Raw genomic sequence first — 22,123 nt, forward strand, 5'->3', positions numbered from 1 at the left:
GTGCAACCAGCTCAGAGGGTTGTGGTCAGTTACCACCGTGAAGGAACGCCCGTACAGGTAGGGCTGCAAACGCTGCAGTGCCCACACCATGGCCAGACACTCCTTCTCGATGGTCGAGTATGCCACTTCCCTCGGCAAAAGTTTCCGGCTCAGGTACAACACGGGGTGCTCTTGGTCCCCCGAGTCGACCTGGCTAAGCACAGTACCGAGGCCAAACTCGCTGGCGTCGGTCTGTACCAGAAACGGGCGACTGCTCTCAACACTGGAGAGTTGCACAGGGCTGCTTTCAAAGCCGCCTCACAGTCATCTGTCCAGTTGACTGTTTGGGGTAGCCTCTGCTTGGTGAGGTCAGTCAAGGGTTTGGCAAGGGCGCTATAGTCCTGTACGAACCGCCTATAGTACCCTGCAGTGCCCAAGAAGGACTTCACCTGTTTCTTGGTCCTGGGGGTGGGCCAGGACACGATTGCGTCCACTTTTTCTGGCTCCGGACTCATGGAACACCCGCCTACCCGGTGCCCCAGGTAGTGGACCTTGCGCATGCCTATCTGGCACTTCCCCGGCTTGATGGTCAGGCCTGCCTGGTGAAGACGCTTGAGCACCTCCTGGAGGTGCTGAAGGTGTTCCTCCCAGGTGGAACTGAAGACGGCAATATCGTCTAAGTACGCCACCGCGTACTCCTCCAGTCCCCGAAGCAGGTGGTTGACCATCCACTGGAAAGTGGCAGGGGCGTTCTTCATGCCGAAGGGCATGACCGTGGACTCGTACAGTCCAAAGGGGGTGATAAAGGTGGATTTCTCCTGCGCCTCCGGGCTCAGGGGAATCTGCCAGTATCCCCGACTCAAATCCATGATGGATATGTAGTTGGCGTTTGTCAACCGCTCGAGCAGATCCTCAATGCGCGGCATCGGGTGGGCATCAGAGGTGGTGATGGCGTTGAGCCCCCTGTAGTCTACGCAGAACCTGGTGGTTCGATCCTTTTTAGGCACGAGGACTACAGGTGAAGCCCACGCGCTTTGTGACCGTCGAATCACCCCCAGCCTTAACATCTCATCGATCTCTTGGCGCATGACTTGTTGCACCGTCTCAGAGATCCGATAGGGTGTTCGCCGTAATGGGGCGTGATTCCCGGTGTCCACCTCATGAACCGCTAACTCCGTCCTCCCCGGTTGGTTGGTGAACACAGCCCGGAAGGGTTCCAGGGTGGCCATCAACTGCAACCGCTGGGGTACGGTTAGCAAACCACTTATCTCCGTGTCCTCAATGGACCCATCGGCCTTGGCCTGGGCCAGCATGTCCAGGAGGGGGATCTTCCTCCCCATCCTCTGGCAGATTGCAGACCGGTAGGACGCAAGCTTCACGTTCGTAGTGCGCCTTCAGCATGTTGACGTGAAAGGCCTTGCGCCTACCCCGAGCATGGTCAAGCGTGACTACGTAGGTGACCGGGTTGAGCTGTTGGTGGACGACGTACGGGCCTTCCCAGGCTGCCTGAAGCTTATCCGTTGGTACAGGGACCAGCACCCACACCTTTTGACCCACCTGGTAGGTCCGCTCCCGGGCGTTCTGGTCGTACCAGCGCTTCTGGTCAGCCTGAGCCTGCGTCATGTTGTCATGCACCAACTGCGTCAAGGTCTGCATCTTGTCACGGAAGCGCATGACATAATCCACGATGGACACTTCTCTGGGGTTTGCCTCAACTTCCCAGGATTCTCTTATCAACCCCAGGGGTCCCCGGACTCGCCTGCCATACAGGAGCTCGAAGGGGGAGAACCCGGTCGAGGCCTGCGGAACTTCTCTGTAAGCGAACAGCAGGTGTGGGAGGTACCGCTCCCAGTCGCGCCCTTGGGTCTCAACCAGTATGCGGAGCATCTGTTTGAGGGTACCGTTGAAACATTCACACAAACCATTAGTCTGTGGGTGATATGGACTCGATACCAGCTGCGTCACCTGCATTTTCTCACAGAGAGCCTCCATTAGGCGAGACATGAATTGGGGCCCTTGATCGGTAAGCATCTCCCTGGGAAATCCTACTCTTGAAAAGATGGTCACCAGTGCGTCAGCCACCTTATCTGCCCTGGTTGAAGACAGAGCTACTGCCTCTGGGTACCAGGTAGCGTAGTCTACCACGGTGAGAATGTATCACTTTCCGGAGCTGCTGGGGACGGACAGCGGTCCTACAATGTCCACCGCGATTCTCTGGAAAGGCTCCTCTATCACCGGCAAAGGAATAAGGGGAGCCTTAAGAGCAGGCCCCGCCTTACCCACTTTTTGACAGGTGGCACAGGAGCGGCAGTAGTGTGTTACATCTGTCCCCATCTTGGGCCAATAGAAGTGTTGAGACAGCCGTGCCTTTGTTTTGCTGATCCCCAAGTGTCCAGCGAGTGGAATCTCATGGGCAATCCGCAACAACTCAGTTCTGAACTGATAGGGGACGACCAACTGTCTTTCCCTCAACCACTCCTTTTTAGGATCTCCGGGTACTGTCTCCCGGTACAACCTTCCTCGTTCCCAGAACACCCTCTCCTTATCAGACTTGGAGGTGGGCGTCTCGGCGAGACCTCTCAATTTCTCCAGGCTGGCATCTGAGTGCAGAGCAGCCTGGAACTCCATGCTGGAGGCTGCCAGAAGTGACGTCAGTTTCCCCTCTTTACTGGGACCCTCTGGAACCGGCTCTGGGTTCACCTCTGGTTCAGTCTCTCCTGTAGCAGCAGAGGGTCCAGAAGACAGTGCGTTACCTGCGATCTGGGCACTCTGACTGCGTGTGACAGCTGCTATGTATGCTGTCTCCCTGGGGATTTCTACAGACCCACCAGTCGGTGCTGGCTTGGGCTCTACCTCCCCATCCACCCCCAACACTTCAGGAGCAGTGCTACTTATGGGCCAGTTACCTTCCTCGGTGGCACTGGTCAGCTGCATGGCATTACCTTCCTCATGGTCCCCATGCACCTCCCCATTTCCTTGAGCACCGTTGCTTACTCCTGCCAGGGGTTCCTCAGCCGTCTCACTCCGCAGAGTGACGGGGCTGAGCACTTCGGTACCTGTGGACACATCTACCGCTTCAAAGAAAGGGTTAACGGGTTCAGTCGGCACAGATGCATCAGCATCATACCTGGGGAAAGAATGGTTGTTAGTTGCATCATTACTCATCAAGGCATTAGCAGGTAACACATTCAGTTTCCCGTCATCATCATCAGGGTTAACGTTACCCTTATTATCAGTTTGGGGAAGGGTGTCAGGGACGTAGTATGCAACCATCCGCCCCAAGTCAGTCCCCAATAAAACATCAGTGGGCAGGTTTTCAGACACTCCCACCTCCCTCAACCCGCTCCCGGCACCCCAGTCAAGAAAAACTCGTGCCACTGGCAAGGGACAACGGGTGCCTCCAATCCCGGTGACAGTCAGGGTTTTCCCCTCAACAAACTCTTCAGGGGCCGCCAGTCCAGGACGGATGAGGGTTCGTTCAGCCCTGGTGTCCTTGAGGCCTGTAGCAAGACGGGCCCCCACCTGAACAGGTTGAACGTTGTCGTCAGCCCTCCCAACCACACCTCCCACCAAAAGAACAGAGGCGTTGGGCCCGGGGGCCTTGGCTGGGGGGGGGTTCTTCGGCCTGTTCGGATAGGCGTAAAAGAAGTGACCAGGCCGCTGGCAGTGGTGACACAGGCGACTGTCAGTAGCCGGCCTGTTGTTGGCAACAGGGACAGGGCCTCCGGAGGGATGGCTAGCTGGGGCATTGGGGTTGGTTGCTGGCTTACCCCCTTTCCAGCTGGTGGCGACTGGCCTCCGCGTCTCGGGCTTCCGGTTGGCCTCGTGGTTGTCGGCGATCTGCGCCGCTTTGTCAGCGTTCGTTGGTTCGCGGTCCAGGATGAACTGTCGGACCTCAGCTGGGCAGAGATGCAGGAACTGGTCTTTGATCATCAGGTCCCGTAGCTGCTCAAAGGTTTCAACGGACAGTCCATGGATCCTCTGGTCAAAGTGGGTCCTGAGTCCTTGCACCACATCACTGTAGCTATCATGTGGGCCACGTTGGAGGTGTCGGAACTTCTTTCGGTATACCTCAGGTGTCAGCCGATATTTGGCGGTCAGCGCCTCTTTTATGGCGCGATAGTCATCATCATGCGCTTGCGGAAGAGAAGCAAACGCCTCCAGAGCTTTGCCTTTTAGCCCTGGGGTCAAGTACCTGGCCCATTGGTCTTCGGGCAGTCGGTACTGTCTGCAGGCTTTCTCAAAGGCTCGCAGAAACGTGTCCAAGTCCCCATCCTTTTCCATCACGGGAAAGTGCTCTGGCCGGGGTTTAGGAGTCTGGACGCTGCTGGGCTCACTGCTTCGGGCTGTGGGGGCATTCCCACCCCGCTGGAGTACCTCCAGTTCATGGGCCCTCTGCGCCTCCCGCTCGGCTCGCTGCTCTGCTCTCTCAGCCTCAGCTTGGCGCTCGCGTCTCTCCGCCTCCCGCTCGGCTCGCTGCTCTGCTCTCTCTTGAGCTTGCTGGATCAGCTGCAGACATCCGTCACGGTCTTCGGCAGGGAGTGCGTCCAAGGCCGCTTGCAGGTAGGGGTCCAGCGTGCTCTGGTTGAATGTGGGGCCCGCGCTCATGAGTGGAGCCTCTGCTGCAGCCCCATTGTCACTTGGGCCAACTTCTGCGCTCGCTGGATTCTGGTCGTTGTCCAGCTGCACTAGAGCTGCAATCATTTGAGCTCTGTTTTTGTTCGTGGCGTCAAGGCCTTGGTACGTGCATAACCCAGCAAGAACTTCCTTTGTCTGCCGGTTGTACCAAGGTTCTCCTTTTGCCGCCATGGTTGCCAAATAAAAGATAGAAAAAGAAAAACGAAGAAATGGGAGGGAATACTTGTACGTACACACAAATGTCTCAGAACTAGTAACCACTGAGTCTGTTCTCCAAAACCTATGATGCAGGATTCCCGCAGGAACCGTGCAGGTTTTTAGTGAGAGGAGTGATTGCTCAAACCAAATCACTAATGCTCTAGGATTATCCCACCGCTCTGCCACCAATATGTGACGAACAGCCCACCGCCGTTCGTCCAAATACGGGCGACACTAACGGGGGTCCCGCTGCCACCAAAACGTGACGGACAGCGGACCCTGTGTCACCACTATGTCACAGTCCCACCACTGACACGGGTGTATCAGCGGACGGAGGGACGAGACACAATGCCGGCACACGGCTATCACAGGTGCAGTGGGGCTTATCTTAGTTATCCCACCACTGGCACCATGTGACAAAAATATCCAGCAAGCTAATCTCGCTCTACAATTTGCCACAGGGGGAGTTTAATTTGGATGCCCCACCACTGCTATCAATCTTCCAAGTACTGCGGGGATTTATGTATATCCCACTTTCTCAGTTCCACTTTGGAACTCGCAGCTCTCCGGCGCCCCCCTTACCCTCAGGTCAGTCAGGGAACTGCACCTAGGATAATTAGTCACCAGACGGGCTGCCTGTTGTGAACCGGCAATTAGGCTTCTGCAGTAAGGGAATTATCAATGCTGTGGCTGCAGCCCCTTATTCAGCAATATAAGACCCTTCTAAACTGCCAGCAAGCCGCAATAGCCGTACACAACGCGCTGCCACCAGTCACGGTTACTTAATTCACAGTGTTAAATTAAGAGGGTCCGTGGCAAACCCCTTGAATTAGTAGCGATTATCTATCAAAGGCGTATAGTTCGAGTCTTAGAGCATAGAGACAGATCTAAATAATTATTTCATTTATTTTCCGAAAGAGGACAGTGATTACAGATAAAAGTTGCTATAAAATTGAGACATAAAATATGTACAGTACAGGTATAAAATAAAAGTGGAGAAAACAAAGACAGTACACTCACAGTTCCATATTGTTCCTTAGGCAGACCATGCGGCTAAGGTGGGTGGAGGCGGAGCTGCACTTCTCCGCTCATCTGGGGATCTTTCTAGCACGACGTCTTGAGCTGTTCTGCCCTGGTTTTGTCCAGGAAATGCTTTATAGACTTGCTATGTGACATCACGGAGAGATGCATGCTGGGTTAATCCCACCTCTCTCCTTTGGATGTAGAATTACACTAGAAAACTTATACTAATCATAACTCCGTGGGGGCAGCCTGCACAGACACATATAGGGCATCATTGGTTGTGATTTGTTGAGTACAATAATTCAAGACCAAATATGCAGTAGTTCTGATACACCGTTTAGCTGGAACACATATCTCAGGTTCTGAAAGGATTACGCTTCGCCAGAACCACGGCAGCGATGCTGTGACCGCCCGGATTACAAAAATGTGATTTTCATATCTCTAGGGTATTTGGTTCTTATGGTATAGTCTCTCATAGTTTTATTCGTTTCAAACAAAGAAGTTTTTCCCGCTCTGAAGAGGAGAGAAGGAAACAAATGGTTGTAGCAGCAGGGGGGTCTCCTATTACTAGTGCGAACACAGGCTGTAGAGGAGGGGGGGTGGCACTGCTGTGTGTGTGAAGGGAGGAGGGATGAAGCTGCAGAGCTAGCAGCCTGGATTGTCATATCTGCCGGATCTTTCTGGAAAGTTACAACAGAAAACATCATATTTTGTGGACAAAACCCCATACCTCACAGACATTGTACATCACAGCCCCCCTATACACACAGTCAGGAAACATGGAGAGCAAGCAGGAAAACATAGGCATAGCACATCGAGCTCAGGGCTGGCAACAGACAGATTTCACAGCATGGCTTGAAGGAGAAAGTAAGTTGGTGTGCGGGGGATGGGAGGCCATGCAGTGATGCCAGCAGGGTTGCTACAGGTTGTTGTGATTGGTGTTCTGGTTAGGTTGGGTTTGGGTGAGCTGTTCCGAGGGTCCTGGTTTTTCTGTTTCCCCTACATGTGTCAGGGCTTTATGGTGATGGGAGCTTGGATTGCTCCTATGTAGGTGAGCCCGGAATGACAGTGCCCTCTTTAGAACCATTAGGTGTAGAGGGAATCTGCCCAGCTCGGCCCGGCAAGCACTGTTGGAGGTGCTCCGATGGACTTGGAGAAGGTGCTTGCAAAATTCCAGGTGGAATATTTCTGTTGGGCTAGAATCCCACCTTGACCAGTCTGGGTAGGTGTGAGGACCCCAGACTTCGCTGCCATACAGGAGGATTGGGGCGATGATAGAATCGAAGATTTTTAACCAGACCCTCACTGGTGGCTTTAGATGGTAGAGTTTCCTTCGGATGGCATAGAAGGTTTTGCACGCCTTGTCTTTCAGGGTCTCTATGGCTTGTTTGAAGCTCCCTGATCGGTGAATCTCTAGGCCCAGGTAGGTACATTTGTCCGTTCCTGTAAGGGCGCAGTTGTTGAGGATAAATGAAGGATGCTGGTCTGATTTTCTCTTTCTCTTCTGGAACACCATGATGTTGCTTTTCTTTAGGTTGACCGGTAGAGCCCAGGTGGAGCTGAATTTCTCTAAGATTTTCAGGTTGTCTTGGAGGCCTTTCTCGGTTGGTGACAGAAGCAGCAAGTCATCTGCATACAGCAAGAATTTCACCTGCGCGTCGTGGAGGGTGAGACCTGGTGCTGTGGAAGATTCCAGAGCGGTAGCCAGCTCATTGATGTAAATGTTGAAGAGCGTTGGGCTTAGGCTGCAGCCTTGTCTGACTCCCCGGCTCTACTGGAAATAAGCCGTTCTTCTGCCGTTCACACTCACACTGCAGAGGTTCTCGGTGTCGGAGCTTTTGATAACATCATAGGTCTTTCCTCCTATTTCGCTCTCCAGCAGTTTCAGGAATAAGCCTGGGTGCCACACCGAATCAAAGGCCTTTTTAAAGTCCACGAAACAGGCGTATATCTTCCCTTTCTTTGTATTGTGGACGTGGCTCTGAATGAGGCTGTGCAGGGTGTAGATGTGGTCCGTAGTGCGGTGGTTTGGCATGAACCCTGCTTGGCTCTTGCTGAGGACGTTGTGCTCGGTGAGGAAGCTGAGGATCCTCTTGTTCACGATGCTGTTGAACAGTTTTCCCAGGTTGCTGCTGACACATATTCCTCTGTAGTTGGCTGGGTCATGCCTGTCCCCATTCTTGTGGATGGGTGTGATGAGGCCTTGATTCCAGGTAGGAGGGAAGTAGCCGGCACTTAGCACAATATTGAAGAGTTTAACCATTGCGGCCTGTATTTCTGGTGGGCTGTACTTCAGCATTTCTGGTAGGATTCCATCCAGGCCACCGGCTTTTCTGTATCTTATGGAAGAGATTCTCTCTGCTACTTCCTGTAATGTAATAGGTGCATCCACGGGGTTTTGGAAATTTTTTACTTTTTGCTCCATTGCTTTTAGTTTTGCCATTATGTTTTCCTGTTCTTGGCTTAGTTCTTCCTTTGGAATGTCTTTATAGAGGTCTCTGAAATACTGGAGCCAGATGTTGCCATTTTGGATATGGATGTTGTTTTTCTTGTCTTTTGTGCCCATGTGCTTCCATAGTTCCCAGAAGGAGTTGTCTTGGAGGGCGTCTTGGAGTTGGTTAAGTTTGGTGGAGATGTAACTCTGCTTCTTCCTCCTGAGGATGGTTTTGTACTGCCTTTGTATGGTTTCATAGGCTTCCCTCAGACCCGGGGTCTCTGTGTTTCTTGTTTGAGGCTGTTCTCAGGGTCTTCCGTACGGCTTTACATTCTCTGTCAAACCATCCATTGATCTGTTTTTCTTTTGGTCTCTTGTAGTTGACTTAAGGTTGGACAGTCTGGCCATTGCATAGAATATATTGTTGAGGTCTTTTGCAGCTTGACTCACTCCCTTTGGGTTAGGCTGGTACTCGTAGTTGTAGAAGTGGTGGAGCATCCGCTGTATTTCAGGTCTGCTGGGAACCTCTTTATACTTTAATGCCGACGTTTTGTGCCATTTATAGGATGGAGGCCGGGTGAAGAGGCCGCTCTGCTGAGGCTTTTGAGTGGATGGTTTCTCTGTAGCTTTCAGGTACAGAAGAAGTTGGCTGTGGTCTGACAGGTGCATTTGTGGGGAGACTATGAAGGCGCTGATATTTGCCAGGTTCATATCTATAATGGCATAATCTACTACACTCCTCCCTACATGGGAGTTTAGTGTGCACCTCCCTAAGGAGTCTCCTTTGGTTCGTCCGTTAAGAATATGAAGTCCTAAACTTCTGCATACGTTCAGGAGCTTTTTACCACTTTTGTTGACTGTACTGTCATAGCTGTTTCTCTCTGTGACTACTGAGTCTTGGCCGTTATTCTCTGCTCCAAATATGTAGATGTTCCCGTCCGTGGTCAGGAAGTCGTTTTCTCTCCCTGTTCTTGCATTGAGGTCTCCAAAGATGAGAACTTTGCCCAGGCCCTGATAGTGGGCGGCTTCTCTTTGTAAGATCTCGAAGCAGTCTGGATTGAAGTAGGGTGACTCTGGCGGTGGTATATAGGTGGCGCAGAGATAGACTTCAGACTGAGAGGTGAGGATGGAGCTGCTGATCCTGATCCATATGTGGCTGCCTCCTCTCTTCACCGGTTTGATGTACTGGTGGAACTCCTCTTTATGCCAGATCAGTATTCCTCCTGAGCTCCGACCCTGTTTGATGTTTTTATTTTTCAGGGCAGGGACAGAGATTTCCCTGTATCCGATGGGCACCAGAGATTCGTCTTCGGCTCTGGTCCATGTTTCCAGGAGGATCTGAATGTCTATATTTCTCAGTCTTTGTATAAAGTCAGGGTCATTTGTTTTACATCCAAAGGCCGAGGTGTTGAGACCATGAATATTCCAGCTGCTGATTGTAAGTGAGGTCATTTTTTTTTTTATATATATATCTTGGGTGTATATACCTTGTAATATATACAGGAGGAGGGGTATATAGTGTACAGGAGTGGTATATATACAGGAGGAGGGGGTATATACACACAAGAGGAGGGGGTATATACACACAAGAGGAGGGGGTATATACACACAAGAGGAGGGGGTACATAGTGCACAGGAGAGGGTATATATACAGGAGGAGGGGTATATAGTGTACAGGAGGGGTATATATACAGGAGGAGGGGGTATATACACACAAGAGGAGGGGGTATATACACACAAGAGGAGGGGGTATATACACACAAGAGGAGGGGGTACATAGTGCACAGGAGAGGGTATATATACAGGAGGAGGGGTATATAGTGTACAGGAGGGGTATATATACAGGAGGAGGGGTATATATTGTACAGGAGGGGTATATAGTGTACAGGAGATGTATATATACAGGAGGAGGGGTATATAGTGTACAGGAGATGTATATATATATATATACACATACATACAGGGGGAGGGGGAATATAGTGTACAGGAAAGGTATATACAGTCATGGCCAAAAGTATTGACACCCCTGCAATTCTGTCAGATAATACTCAGTTTCTTCCTGAAAATGATTGCAAACACAAATTCTTTGGTATTATTATCTTCATTTAATTTGTCTTAAATGAAAAAACACAAAAAGAATTGTCCTAAAGCCAAATTGGATATAATTCCACAACAAATATAACAAAGAGGGTGGACAAAAGTATTGGCACTGTTTGAAAAATCATGTGATGCTTCTCTAATTTGTGTAATTAACAGCACCTATAACTTACCTGTGGCACCTAACAGGTGTTGGCAATAACTAAATCACACTTGCAGCCAGTTGACATGGATTTAAGTTGACTCCACCTCTGTCCTGTGTCCTTGTGTGTACCACATTGGTCTTCTTTCTTTTCTCCATGCTCAAAGAACTGTCTGAGGACTTGAGAAACCAAATTGTGAGGAAGCATGAGCAATCTCAAGGCTACAAGTCCATCTCCAAAGACCTGAATGTTCCTGTGTCTACCGTGCGCAGTGTCATCAAGAAGTGTAAAGCCCATGGCACTGTGGCTAACCTCCGTAGATGTGGACGGAAAAGAAAAATTGACAAGAGATTTCAACGCAGGATTGTGCGGATGTTGGATAAAGAACCTCGACTAACATCCAAACAAGTTCAAGCTGCCCTGCAGTCCGAGGGTACAACAGTGTCAACCCGAACTATCCGTCGGCATCTGAATGAAAAGGGACTGTATGGTAGGAGACCCAGGAAGACTCCACTTCTTACCCCGAGACATAAAAAAGCCAGGCTGGAGTTTGCCAAAACTTACCTGAAAAAGCCTAAAACATTTTGGAAGAATGTTCTTTGGTCAGATGAGACAAAAGTAGAGCTTTTTGGGCAAAGGCATGAACATAGAGTTTACAGGAGAAAAAAAGAGGCATTCAAAGAGAAGTACATGGTTCCTACAGTCAAACATGGCGGAGGTTCCCTGATGTTTTGGGGTTGCTTTGCTGCCTCTGGCACTGGACTGCTTGACCGTGTGCATGGCATTATGAAGTCTGAATACTACCAACAAAGTTTGCAGCATAATGTAGGGCCCAGTGTGAGAAAGCTGGGTCTACCAGCAGGACAATAACCCAAAACACACTACAAAAAGCACTAGAAAATAGTTTGAGAGAACGCCCTGGAGACTCCTAAGGTGGCCAGCAATGAGTCCAGACCTGAATCCCACAGAACACCTGTGGAGAGATCTAAAAATGGCAGTTTGGAGAAGGCACCCTTCTAATATCAGGGACCTGGAGCAGTTTGCCAAAGAAGAATGGTCTAAAATTCCAGCAGAGCATTGTAAGAAACTCATTGATGGTTACCGGAAGCGGTTGGTCGCAGTTATTTTGGCTAAAGGTTGTGCAACCAAGTATTAGGCTGAGGGTGCCAATACTTTTGTCCGCCCCATTTTTGGAGTTTTGTGTGAAATGATCAATGTTTTGCTTTTTGCTTCATTCTCTTTTGTTTTTTTCATTTAAGACAAATTAAATGAAGATAATAATACCAAAGAATTTGTGTTTGCAATCATTTTCAGGAAGAAACTGAATATTATCTGACAGAATTGCAGGGGTGTCAATACTTTTGGCCATGACTGTAGTGTACAATAGGGGTATATATACAGGAGGAGGGGGTATATAGTGTACAGGACAGGTATATATACAGGAGGAGGGGGTATATAGTGTACAGGAGGGGTATATAGTGTACAGGAGGGGTATATACACAGGAGGGAGTATATAGTGTACAGGAGAGGTATATATATATATATATATATATATATACAGGAGGAGGGGTATATAGTGTACAGGAGAGGTATATATATATATATATATATATATATATATATATATATATATATACAGGGGGAGGGGGAATATAGTGTACAGGAGGGGTATATAGTGTACAATAGGGGTATATATACAGGAGGAGGGGGTATATAGTGTACAGGACAGGTATATATACAGGAGGAGGGGGTATATAGTGTACAGGAGGGGTATATATACAGGAGGAGGGGGTATATAGTGTACAGGAGGAGGGGTATACAGTGTACAGGAGGGGTATATATACAGGAGGAGGGGTATATAGTGTACAGGAGGGGTATATATACAGGAGGAGGGGTTATATAGTGCACAGGAGGGGTATATATACAGGAGGAGGTGTATATATAGTGTACAGGATGGGTGTATATATACAGGAGGAGTGGTATATAGTGTACAGGAGAGATATATACAGGAGGAGTGGAGTATATACAGGAGGAGGGGGTATATAGTGCACAGGAGAGGGTATATATAGTGTACTGGAGGGGTATATATACAGGAGGAGGGGGTATATAGTGTACAGGACAGGTATATATACAGGAGGAGGAGGTATATAGTGTACAGGAGAGGTATATATATATATATACAGGAGGAGGGGTATATAGTGTACAGGAGGAGGGGGTATATAGTGTACAGGAGGAGGGGGTATATACAGGAGGAGAGGTATATATACAGAAGCAGGGTGTATATAGTGCGCCCTTACTGCGCCCTTACTGGAACGGACAAATATACCTATCAGGGCCTAGAGATTCACCGATCAGGGAGCTTCAAACAAGCCATAGAGACCCTGAAAGACAAGGCATGCATAACCTTCTATGCCATCCGAAGGAAACTCTACCATCTAAAGCCACCAGTGAGGGTCTGGTTAAAAATCTTTGATTCTATCATCGCCCCAATCCTCCTGTATGGCAGCGAAGTCTGGGGTCCTCACACCTACCCAGACTGGTCAAGGTGGGATTCAAGCCCAACAGAAATATTCCACCTGGAATTCTGCAAGCACCTACTCCAAGTCCATCGGAGCACCTCCAACAGTGCTTGCCGGGCCGAGCTGGGCAGATTCCCTCTACACCTAACGGTTCTAAAGAGGGCACTGTCATTCCGGGCTCACCTACGTAGGAGCAATCCAAGCTCCCATCACCATAAAGCCCTGACACATGTAGGGGAAACAGAAAAACCAGGACCCTCGGAACAGCTCACCCAAACCCAACCTGACCAGAAAACCAATCACAACAACCTGACAAAAGCCGGAATCAGGAAGATGGTAGACGAAGGCCAGGAGAGGTACGTAAGTGACTGGAAGAACGACATCATCAGCTCACAGAAACTGACCATGTACCAGAGTCTACAGAGAGACTACAGACTGGCTCCATACCTGGAGAAACTCCCGGACCCCAAAGACCGCAAGATCCTGAGCCGGTATAGACTCAGTGCCCACAGTCTGGGCATCGAATCCGGCCGACACAGGCAGAGCTACAAGCCCAGGGAGGAAAGACTGTGCCAACACTGTGACCAGGAGGCCCTGGAGGATGAGACCCACTTCCTGCTACACTGCTCCAAGTACTCAGCAGTGAGGGACACTCACTTCAGGAGACTCTCACATCTCTTCCCGGATTTCACCACCATGAAGGAGGAAGAGAAAACATACATCCTGATGGGGGAAGAAGAGAGAGCAGTGGAGATAGCAGCGCAATATGTGAACGAATGCCATAGACTGTGAGAAAGAGAACTATGATATGCCATGGACTTCTATGGCACCCACCCTGGATATGCCCCAATCCCCCATCCACCTTCCCTATGCCATGGACTTCTATAGCCTCATCCTGGATCTGCCCCCATCCACCTTTCCTACAGCCCCTTCCCAACATCCCTACAGTCCCTATTCCCTTCTGTACACCTGCTTTGGCAAAACTAATGTGTATTTAGTCCTGCCAATAAAGCTTCTTTGAATCTTGAATCTATACAGGAGGAGGGGTATATAGTGTACAGGAGAGGGTATATAGTGTACAGGAGGAGGGGGTATATAGTGTACAGGAGAGGTATATATACAGGAGGAGGGGTATATAGTGTACAGGAGAGGTATATATACAGGAGGAGGGGGTATATAGTGTACAGGAGAGGTATATATACAGGAGGAGGGGTATATATACAGGAGGAGGGGTATATAGTGTACAGGAGAGGTATATATACAGGAGGAGGGGTATATAGTGTACAGGAGGGGTATATATACAGGAGGAGGGGTATATAGTGTACAGGAGGGGTATATATACAGGAGGAGGGGGTATATAGTGTACAGGAGAGGTATATATACAGGAGGAGGGGGTATATAGTGTACAGGAGAGGTATATATACAGGAGGAGAGGTATATAGTGTACAGGAGGGGTATATATAGTGTACAGGAGGGGTATATAGTCAGGAGGAGGGGTATATAGTCAGGAGGAGGGGTATATAGTCAGGAGGAGGGGTATATATACAGGAGGAGGGGGTATATAGTGTACAGGAGAGGTATATATACAGGAGGAGGGGGTATATAGTGTACAGGAGAGGTATATATACAGGAGGAGGGGGTATATAGTGTACAGGAGGGGTATATATACAGGAGGAGGGGGTATATAGTGTACAGGAGGGGTATATATACAGGAGGAGGGGTATATAGTGTACAGGAGAGGTATATATACAGGAGGAGGGGGTATATAGTGTACAGGAGCGGTATATATACAGGAGGAGGGGGTATATAGTGTACAGGAAAGGTATATACACAGGAGGAGGGAGTATATAGTGTACAGGAGAGGTATATATACAGGAGGAGGGAGTATATAGTGTACAGGAGGGGTATATATACAGGAGGAGGGGTATATAGTGTAAAAGGAGGGGTATATATTATACAGGAGAGACATATATATATATATACACAGGAGGAGGGGTATATATACAGGAGGAGAGGTATATATTATACAGGAGAGACATATATATACACAGGAGGAGGGGTATTGTCATGATCACGTGTGTCGGGACGCAGATGTTACCGCAAGGCGGACCCATAACACACGTGACCCTGGATACACCGCCTCCAGTGGGGCGAATTTAAATAATAAAAACGTGCAGGTGGATACGCCGCCTCCACCTGGCGAATTTAGGTATTACACGTTATACATACAATATCTGGAAACACCGCCTCCAGTAAGGCGCATTTAAATAATAAAGGGGGGAACCTGGGTAACTTTAACAATGGTGGGCCCTGCTATAGGGAAAAGGGAATTGGAGACCTCCTGAGCTCCCCTGAGCCAGTGTCCCTGCACTCCTAACATTCCCTATGCCGGTTTCGCACCGGGCGCCGCACGCGTACCTTAACGCCCTTGCTCACCCTGACCCTAAACCCTCACTAGGGAATAGGTCGGTGCGGAGACTAATCCCACCACTGCACTAATAACACACATGAGGAAAGAGATAATACAGGGGAAACACCACTTAGCTTTGCTCTGTTGCGTGCGCTCCTAGCAACAGAGCCCACCACCTGAGTGCATCTTCTCCTCCACCTGGATCCATCACCATAACAGGATCCTTCACCTTAGTGCAGCCTCGGAGCAGAGTCCAACACCAGTTACAGCTGATTAGAACCAGAGTCCCAAGGATGAGTTCAGCTGCTGACACGAAGTCGAGCATGCTTGAGTCCAGCTCAGCGGCCAAGTCCCACATGGTGAGTGCCACTCTCCATAGTAGCCACTCCACCAGACCATGCAGACACTTCCCGCTGACACCATCACTGCGACTCCACCACGCCATGCCAGCCCTTCGTCCAGACACCATAGCTGCAACACGTCCCCCCTGGCTAAGCTGCGCAGGACTCCTCACCAGCTCCATTCTTCATCCAGGCTCTCCAAAAACAGAGTGAACACAATATCACAGGCAGTCAGTGAACCCCCTGAGCACACCTTTATAGGGTGTCACACCTGATCCATAATTAAGTGCAAAAAACCCTAAAGTGCAATACCACTCACCACCACCGGGGACAGTCAAGACACCTTGGAACTTTCCAAAGTAAAAAAGTTCACTTTGTGCTTTTAATACCGCCAGATCCAACACTGGATCATGACAGGTATATAGTGTACAGGAGGAGGGGGTATATAGTGTACAGGAGGAGGGGGTATATAGTGTACAGGAGGAGGGGTATATATACAGGAGGAGAGGTATAATAATAATAATAATCTTTATTTTTATATAGCGCTAACATATTCCGCAGCGCTTTACATTTTGCACGCATCATCACCAATGTCCCCGATGGGGCTCACAATCTAAATTCCCTATTAGTATGTCTTTAGAATGTGGGAGGAAACCCACGCAAACACGGGGAGAACATACAAACTCCTTGCAGATGTTGTACTTGGTGGGATATACAGGAGGGGTATATATACAGAAGCAGGGGGTATATAGTGTACAGTCCAAGTCCATCGGAGCACCTCCAACAGTGCTTGCCGGGCCGAGCTGGGCAGATTCCCTCTACACCTAACGGTTCTAAAGAGGGCACTGTCATTCCGGGCTCACCTACGTAGGAGCAATCCAAGCTCCCATCACCATAAAGCCCTGACACATGTAGGGGAAACAGAAAAACCAGGACCCTCGGAACAGCTCACCCAAACCCAACCTGACCAGAAAACCAATCACAACAACCTGACAAAAGCCGGAATCAGGAAGATGGTAGACGAAGGCCAGGAGAGGTACGTGACTGGAAGAACGACATCATCAGCTCACAGAAACTGACCATGTACCGGAGCCTACAAAAAGACTACAGACTGGCCCCATACCTGGAGAAACTCCCGGACCCCAAAGACCGCAAGATCCTGAGCCGGTATAGACTCAGTGCCCACAGTCTGGCCATCGAATCCGGCCGACACAGGCAGAGCTACAAGCCCAGGGAGGAAAGACTGTGCCAACACTGTGACCAGGAGGCCCTGGAGGATGAGACCCACTTCCTGCTACACTGCTCCAAGTACATAGCAGTGAGGGACACTCACTTCAGGAGACTCTCACATCTCTTCCCGGATTTCACCACCATGAAGGAGGAAGAGAAAACATACATCCTGATGGGGGAAGAAGAGAGAGCAGTGGAGATAGCAGCGCAATATGTGAGCGAATGCCATAGACTGCGAGAAAGAGAACTCTGATATGCCATGGACTTCTATGGCACCCACCCTGGATATGCCCCAATCCCCATCCACCTTCCCTATGCCATGGACTTCTATAGCCTCATCCTGGATCTGCCCCCATCCACCTTTCCTACAGCCCCTTCCCAACATCCCTACAGTCCCTATTCCCTTCTGTACACCTGCTTTGGCAAAACTAATGTGTATTTAGTCCTGCCAATAAAGCTTCTTTGAATCTTTGAATCTATATACAGGAGGAGGAGGTATATAGTGTACAGGAGGGGTATATATACAGGAGGAAGGGGTATATAGTGTACAGGAGAGGTATATATACAGGAGGAGGGGTATATAGTGTACAGGAGAGGTATATATACAGGAGGAAGGGGTATATAGTGCACAGGAGAGGTATATATACAGGAGGAGGGGTATATAGTGTACAGGAGAGGTATATATACAGGAGGAGGGGTATATAGTGTACAGGAGAGGTATATATACAGGAGGAGGGGTATATAGTGTACAGGAGGGGTATATATACAGGAGGAGGAGTATATAGTGTACAGGAGGGGTATATATACAGGAGGAGGGGTATATAGTGTACAGGAGGGGTATATATACAGGAGGAGGGGGTATATAGTGTACAGGAGAGGTATATATACAGGAGGAGGGGTATATAGTGTACAGGAGGGGTATATATACAGGAGGAGGGGGTATATAGTGTACAGGAGGGGTATATATACAGGAGGAGGGGTATATAGTGTACAGGAGGGGTATATATACAGGAGGAGGGGTATATATTGTACAGGAGAGGTATATATACAGGAGGAGGGGTATATAGTGTACAGGAGAGAAATATATACAGGAGGAGGGGGTATATAGTGTACAGGAGAGGTATATATACAGGAGGAGGGGTATATAGTGTACAGGAGGGGTATATATACAGGAGGAGGGGGTATATAGTGTACAGGAGAGGTATATATACAGGAGGAGGGGGTATATAGTGTACAGGAGAGGTATATGTACAGTAGGAGGGGGTATATAGTGTACAGGAGAGGTATATATACAGGAGGAGGGAGAATATAGTGTACAGGAGAGGTATATATACAGGAGGAGGGGTATATAGTGTACAGGAGAGGTATATATACAGGAGGAGGGGTATATAGTGTACAGGAGGGGTATATATACAGGAGGAGGGGTATATAGTGTACAGGAGAGGTATATATACAGGAGGAGGGGGTATATAGTGTACAGGAGAGGTATATATACAGGAGGAGGGAGTATATAGTGTACAGGAGAGGTATATATACAGGAGGAGGGGGTATATAGTGTACAGGAGAGGTGTATATATACAGGAGGAGGGGTATATAGTGTACAGGAGAGGTATATATACAGGAGGAAGGGGTATATAGTGTACAGGAGAGGTATATATACAGGAGGAGGGGTATATAGTGTACAGGAGAGGTATATATACAGGAGGAGGGGGTATATAGTGTACAGGAGGGGTATATATACAGGAGGAGGGGTATATAGTGTACAGGAGGGGTATATATACAGGAGGAGGGGGTATATAGTGTACAGGAGGGGTATATATACAGGAGGAGGGAGTATATAGTGTACAGGAAAGGTATATATACAGGAGGAGGGGGTATATAGTGTACAGGATAGGTATATATACAGGAGGAGGGGTATATAGTGTACAGGAGAGGTATATATACAGGAGGAGGGGGTATATAGTGTACAGGAGGGGTATATATACAGGAGGAGGGGTATATAGTGTACAGGAGGGGTATATATACAGGAGGAGAGGGTATATAGTGTACAGGAGGGGTATATATACAGGAGGAGGGAGTATATAGTGTACAGGAGAGGTATATATACAGGAGGAGGGGGTATATAGTGTACAGGAGAGGTATATATACAGGAGGAGGAGGTATATAGTGTACAGGAGAGGTATATATACAGGAGGAGGGGTATATAGTGTACAGGAGAGGTATATATACAGGACAAGGGGGTATATAGTGTACAGGAGGGGTATATATACAGGAGGAGGGGTATATAGTGTACAGGAGGGGTATATATACAGGAGGAGGGGGTATATAGTGTACAGGAGGGGTATATATACAGGAGGAGGGAGTATATAGTGTACAGGAGGGGTATATATACAGGAGGAGGGAGTATATAGTGTACAGGAGAGGTATATATACAGGAGGAGGGAGTATATAGTGTACAGGAGAGGGTATATATACAGGAGGAGGAGGTATATAGTGTACAGGAGAGGTATATATACAGGAGGAGGGGTATATAGTGTATAGGAGAGGTATATATACAGGAGGAGGGGGTATATAGTGTACAGGAGGGGTATATATACAGGAGGAGGGGTATATAGTGTACAGGAGGGGTATATATACAGGAGGAGGGTGTATATAGTGTACAGGAGGGGTATATATACAGGAGGAGGGAGTATATAGTGTACAGGAGAGGTATATATACAGGAGGAGGGGTATATAGTGTAAAGGAGGGGTATATATACAGGAGGAGGGAGTATATAGTGTACAGGAGGGGTATATATACAGGAGGAGGGAGTATATAGTGTACAGGAGAGGTATATACACAGGAGGAGGGGGTATATAGTGTACAGGAGAGGTATATATACAGGAGGAGGGGGTATATAGTGTACAGGAGGAGTATATATACAGGAGGAGGGAGTATATAGTGTACAGGAGAGGTATATATACAGGAGGAGGGGTATATAGTGTACAGGAGGGGTATATATACAGGAGGAGGGGGTATATAGTGTACAGGAGAGGTATATACACAGGAGGAGGGGGTATATAGTGTACAGGAGAGGTATATATACAGGAGGAGGGGGTATATAGTGTACAGGAGGAGTATATATACAGGAGGAGGGAGTATATAGTGTACAGGAGAGGTATATATACAGGAGGAGGGGTATATAGTGTACAGGAGAGGTATATATACAGGGGAAGGGAGTATATAGTGTACAGGAGAGGTATATATACAGGAGGAGGGAGTATATAGTGTACAGGAAGGGTATATATACAGGAGGAGGGGGTATATAGTGTACAGGAGAGGTATATATACAGGAGGAGGGGGTATATAGTGTACAGGAGAGGTATATATACAGGAGGAGGGGTATATAGTGTACAGGAGAGGTATATATACAGGAGGAGGGGGTATATAGTGTACAGGAGAGGTATATATACAGGAGGAGGGGTATATAGTGTACAGGAGGGGTATATATACAGGAGGAGGGGTATATAGTGTACAGGAGAGGTATATATACAGGAGGAGGGGGTATATAGTGTACAGGAGGGGTATATATACAGGAGGAGGGGTATATAGTGTACAGGAGGGTATATATACAGGATGAGGGGGTATATAGTGTACAGGAGAGGTATATATACAGGGGGAGGGGTATATAGTGTACAGGAGGGGTATATATACAGGAGGAGGGGTATATAGTGTACAGGAGAGGTATATATACAGGAGGAGGGGTATATAGTGTACAGGAGAGATATATATACAGGAGGAGGGGGTATATAGTGTACAGGAGAGGTATATATACAGGAGGAGGGGTATATAGTGTACAGGAGGGGTATATATACAGGAGGAGGGGGTATATAGTGTACAGGAGAGGTATATATACAGGAGGAGGGGGTATATAGTGTACAGGAGAGGTATATACACAGGAGGAGGGGTATATAGTATACAGGAGGGGTATATATACAGGATGAGGGGTATATAGTGTACAGGAGAGGTATATATACAGGAGGAGGGAGTATATAGTGTACAGGAGAGGTATATATACAGGAGGAGGGGGTATATAGTGTACAGGAGAGGTATATATACAGGAGGAGGGGTATATAGTGTACAGGAGGGGTATATATACAGGAGGAGGGGTATATAGTGTACAGGAGGGGTATATATACAGGAGGAGGGGGTATATAGTGTACAGGAGGGGTATATATACAGGAGGAGGGGTATATAGTGTACAGGAGAGGTATATATACAGGAGGAGGGGGTATATAGTGTACAGGAGAGGTATATATACAGGAGGAGGGAGTATATAGTGTACAGGAGAGGTATATATACAGGAGGAGGGGTATATAGTGTAGAGGAGAGGTATATATACAGGAGGAGGGGTATATAGTGTACAGGAGGGGTATATATACAGGAGGAGGGGTATATAGTGTACAGGAGGGGTATATATACAGGAGGAGGGGTATATAGTGTAGAGGATAGGTATATATACAGGAGGAGGGAGTATATAGTGTACAGGAGAGGTATATATACAGGAGGAGGGGTATATAGTGTAGAGGAGAGGTATATATACAGGAGGAGGGGTATATAGTGTACAGGAGGGGTATATATACAGGAGGAGGGGTATATAGTGTACAGGAGAGGTATATATACAGGAGGAGGGGTATATAGTGTAGAGGAGAGGTATATATACAGGAGGAGGGGTATATAGTGTACAGGAGGGGTATATATACAGGAGGAGGGGGTATATAGTGTACAGGAGGGGTATATATACAGGAGGAGGGGTATATAGTGTACAGGAGAGGTATATATACAGGAGGAGGGGTATATAGTGTACAGGAGGGGTATATATACAGGAGGAGGGGTATATAGTGTACAGGAGGGGTATATATACAGGAGGAGGGGGTATATAGTGTACAGGAGAGGTATATATACAGGAGGAGGGAGTATATAGTGTACAGGAGAGGTATATATACAGGAGGAGGGGTATATAGTGTACAGGAGGGGTATATATACAGGAGGAGGGGGTATATAGTGTAGAGGAGAGGTATATATACAGGAGGAGGGGTATATAGTGTAGAGGAGAGGTATATATACAGGA

General features: G+C 48.3%; 1 protein-coding gene across 2 annotated transcripts in view; it reads right to left on the bottom strand.

The window, feature by feature from the left end:
* LOC141053894 (sodium/potassium-transporting ATPase subunit alpha-1-like) overlaps positions 1–15,979 on the bottom strand; it is a 57,743-nt gene extending 41,764 nt beyond the window's left edge. Inside the window, exon 1 of one of the 2 annotated variants that reach the window (XM_073551049.1) lies at positions 15,956–15,979. In XM_073551049.1, coding sequence (XP_073407150.1) covers positions 15,956–15,964 — 9 coding nt within the window. In that variant the 5' untranslated portion in view covers positions 15,965–15,979. Of the gene's footprint in view, positions 1–15,670; positions 15,919–15,955 lie in introns of those variants that run through there. The other variant, XM_073551047.1, reaches the window with a different exon arrangement.
* Positions 15,980–22,123: the final 6,144 nt, after the last annotated feature.

This window comes from Dendrobates tinctorius, unplaced genomic scaffold, assembly GCF_039654945.1.
Source record: "Dendrobates tinctorius isolate UK_male_01 unplaced genomic scaffold, ASM3965494v1 ptg000172l, whole genome shotgun sequence".
NCBI lineage: Eukaryota > Metazoa > Chordata > Amphibia > Anura > Dendrobatidae > Dendrobates > Dendrobates tinctorius.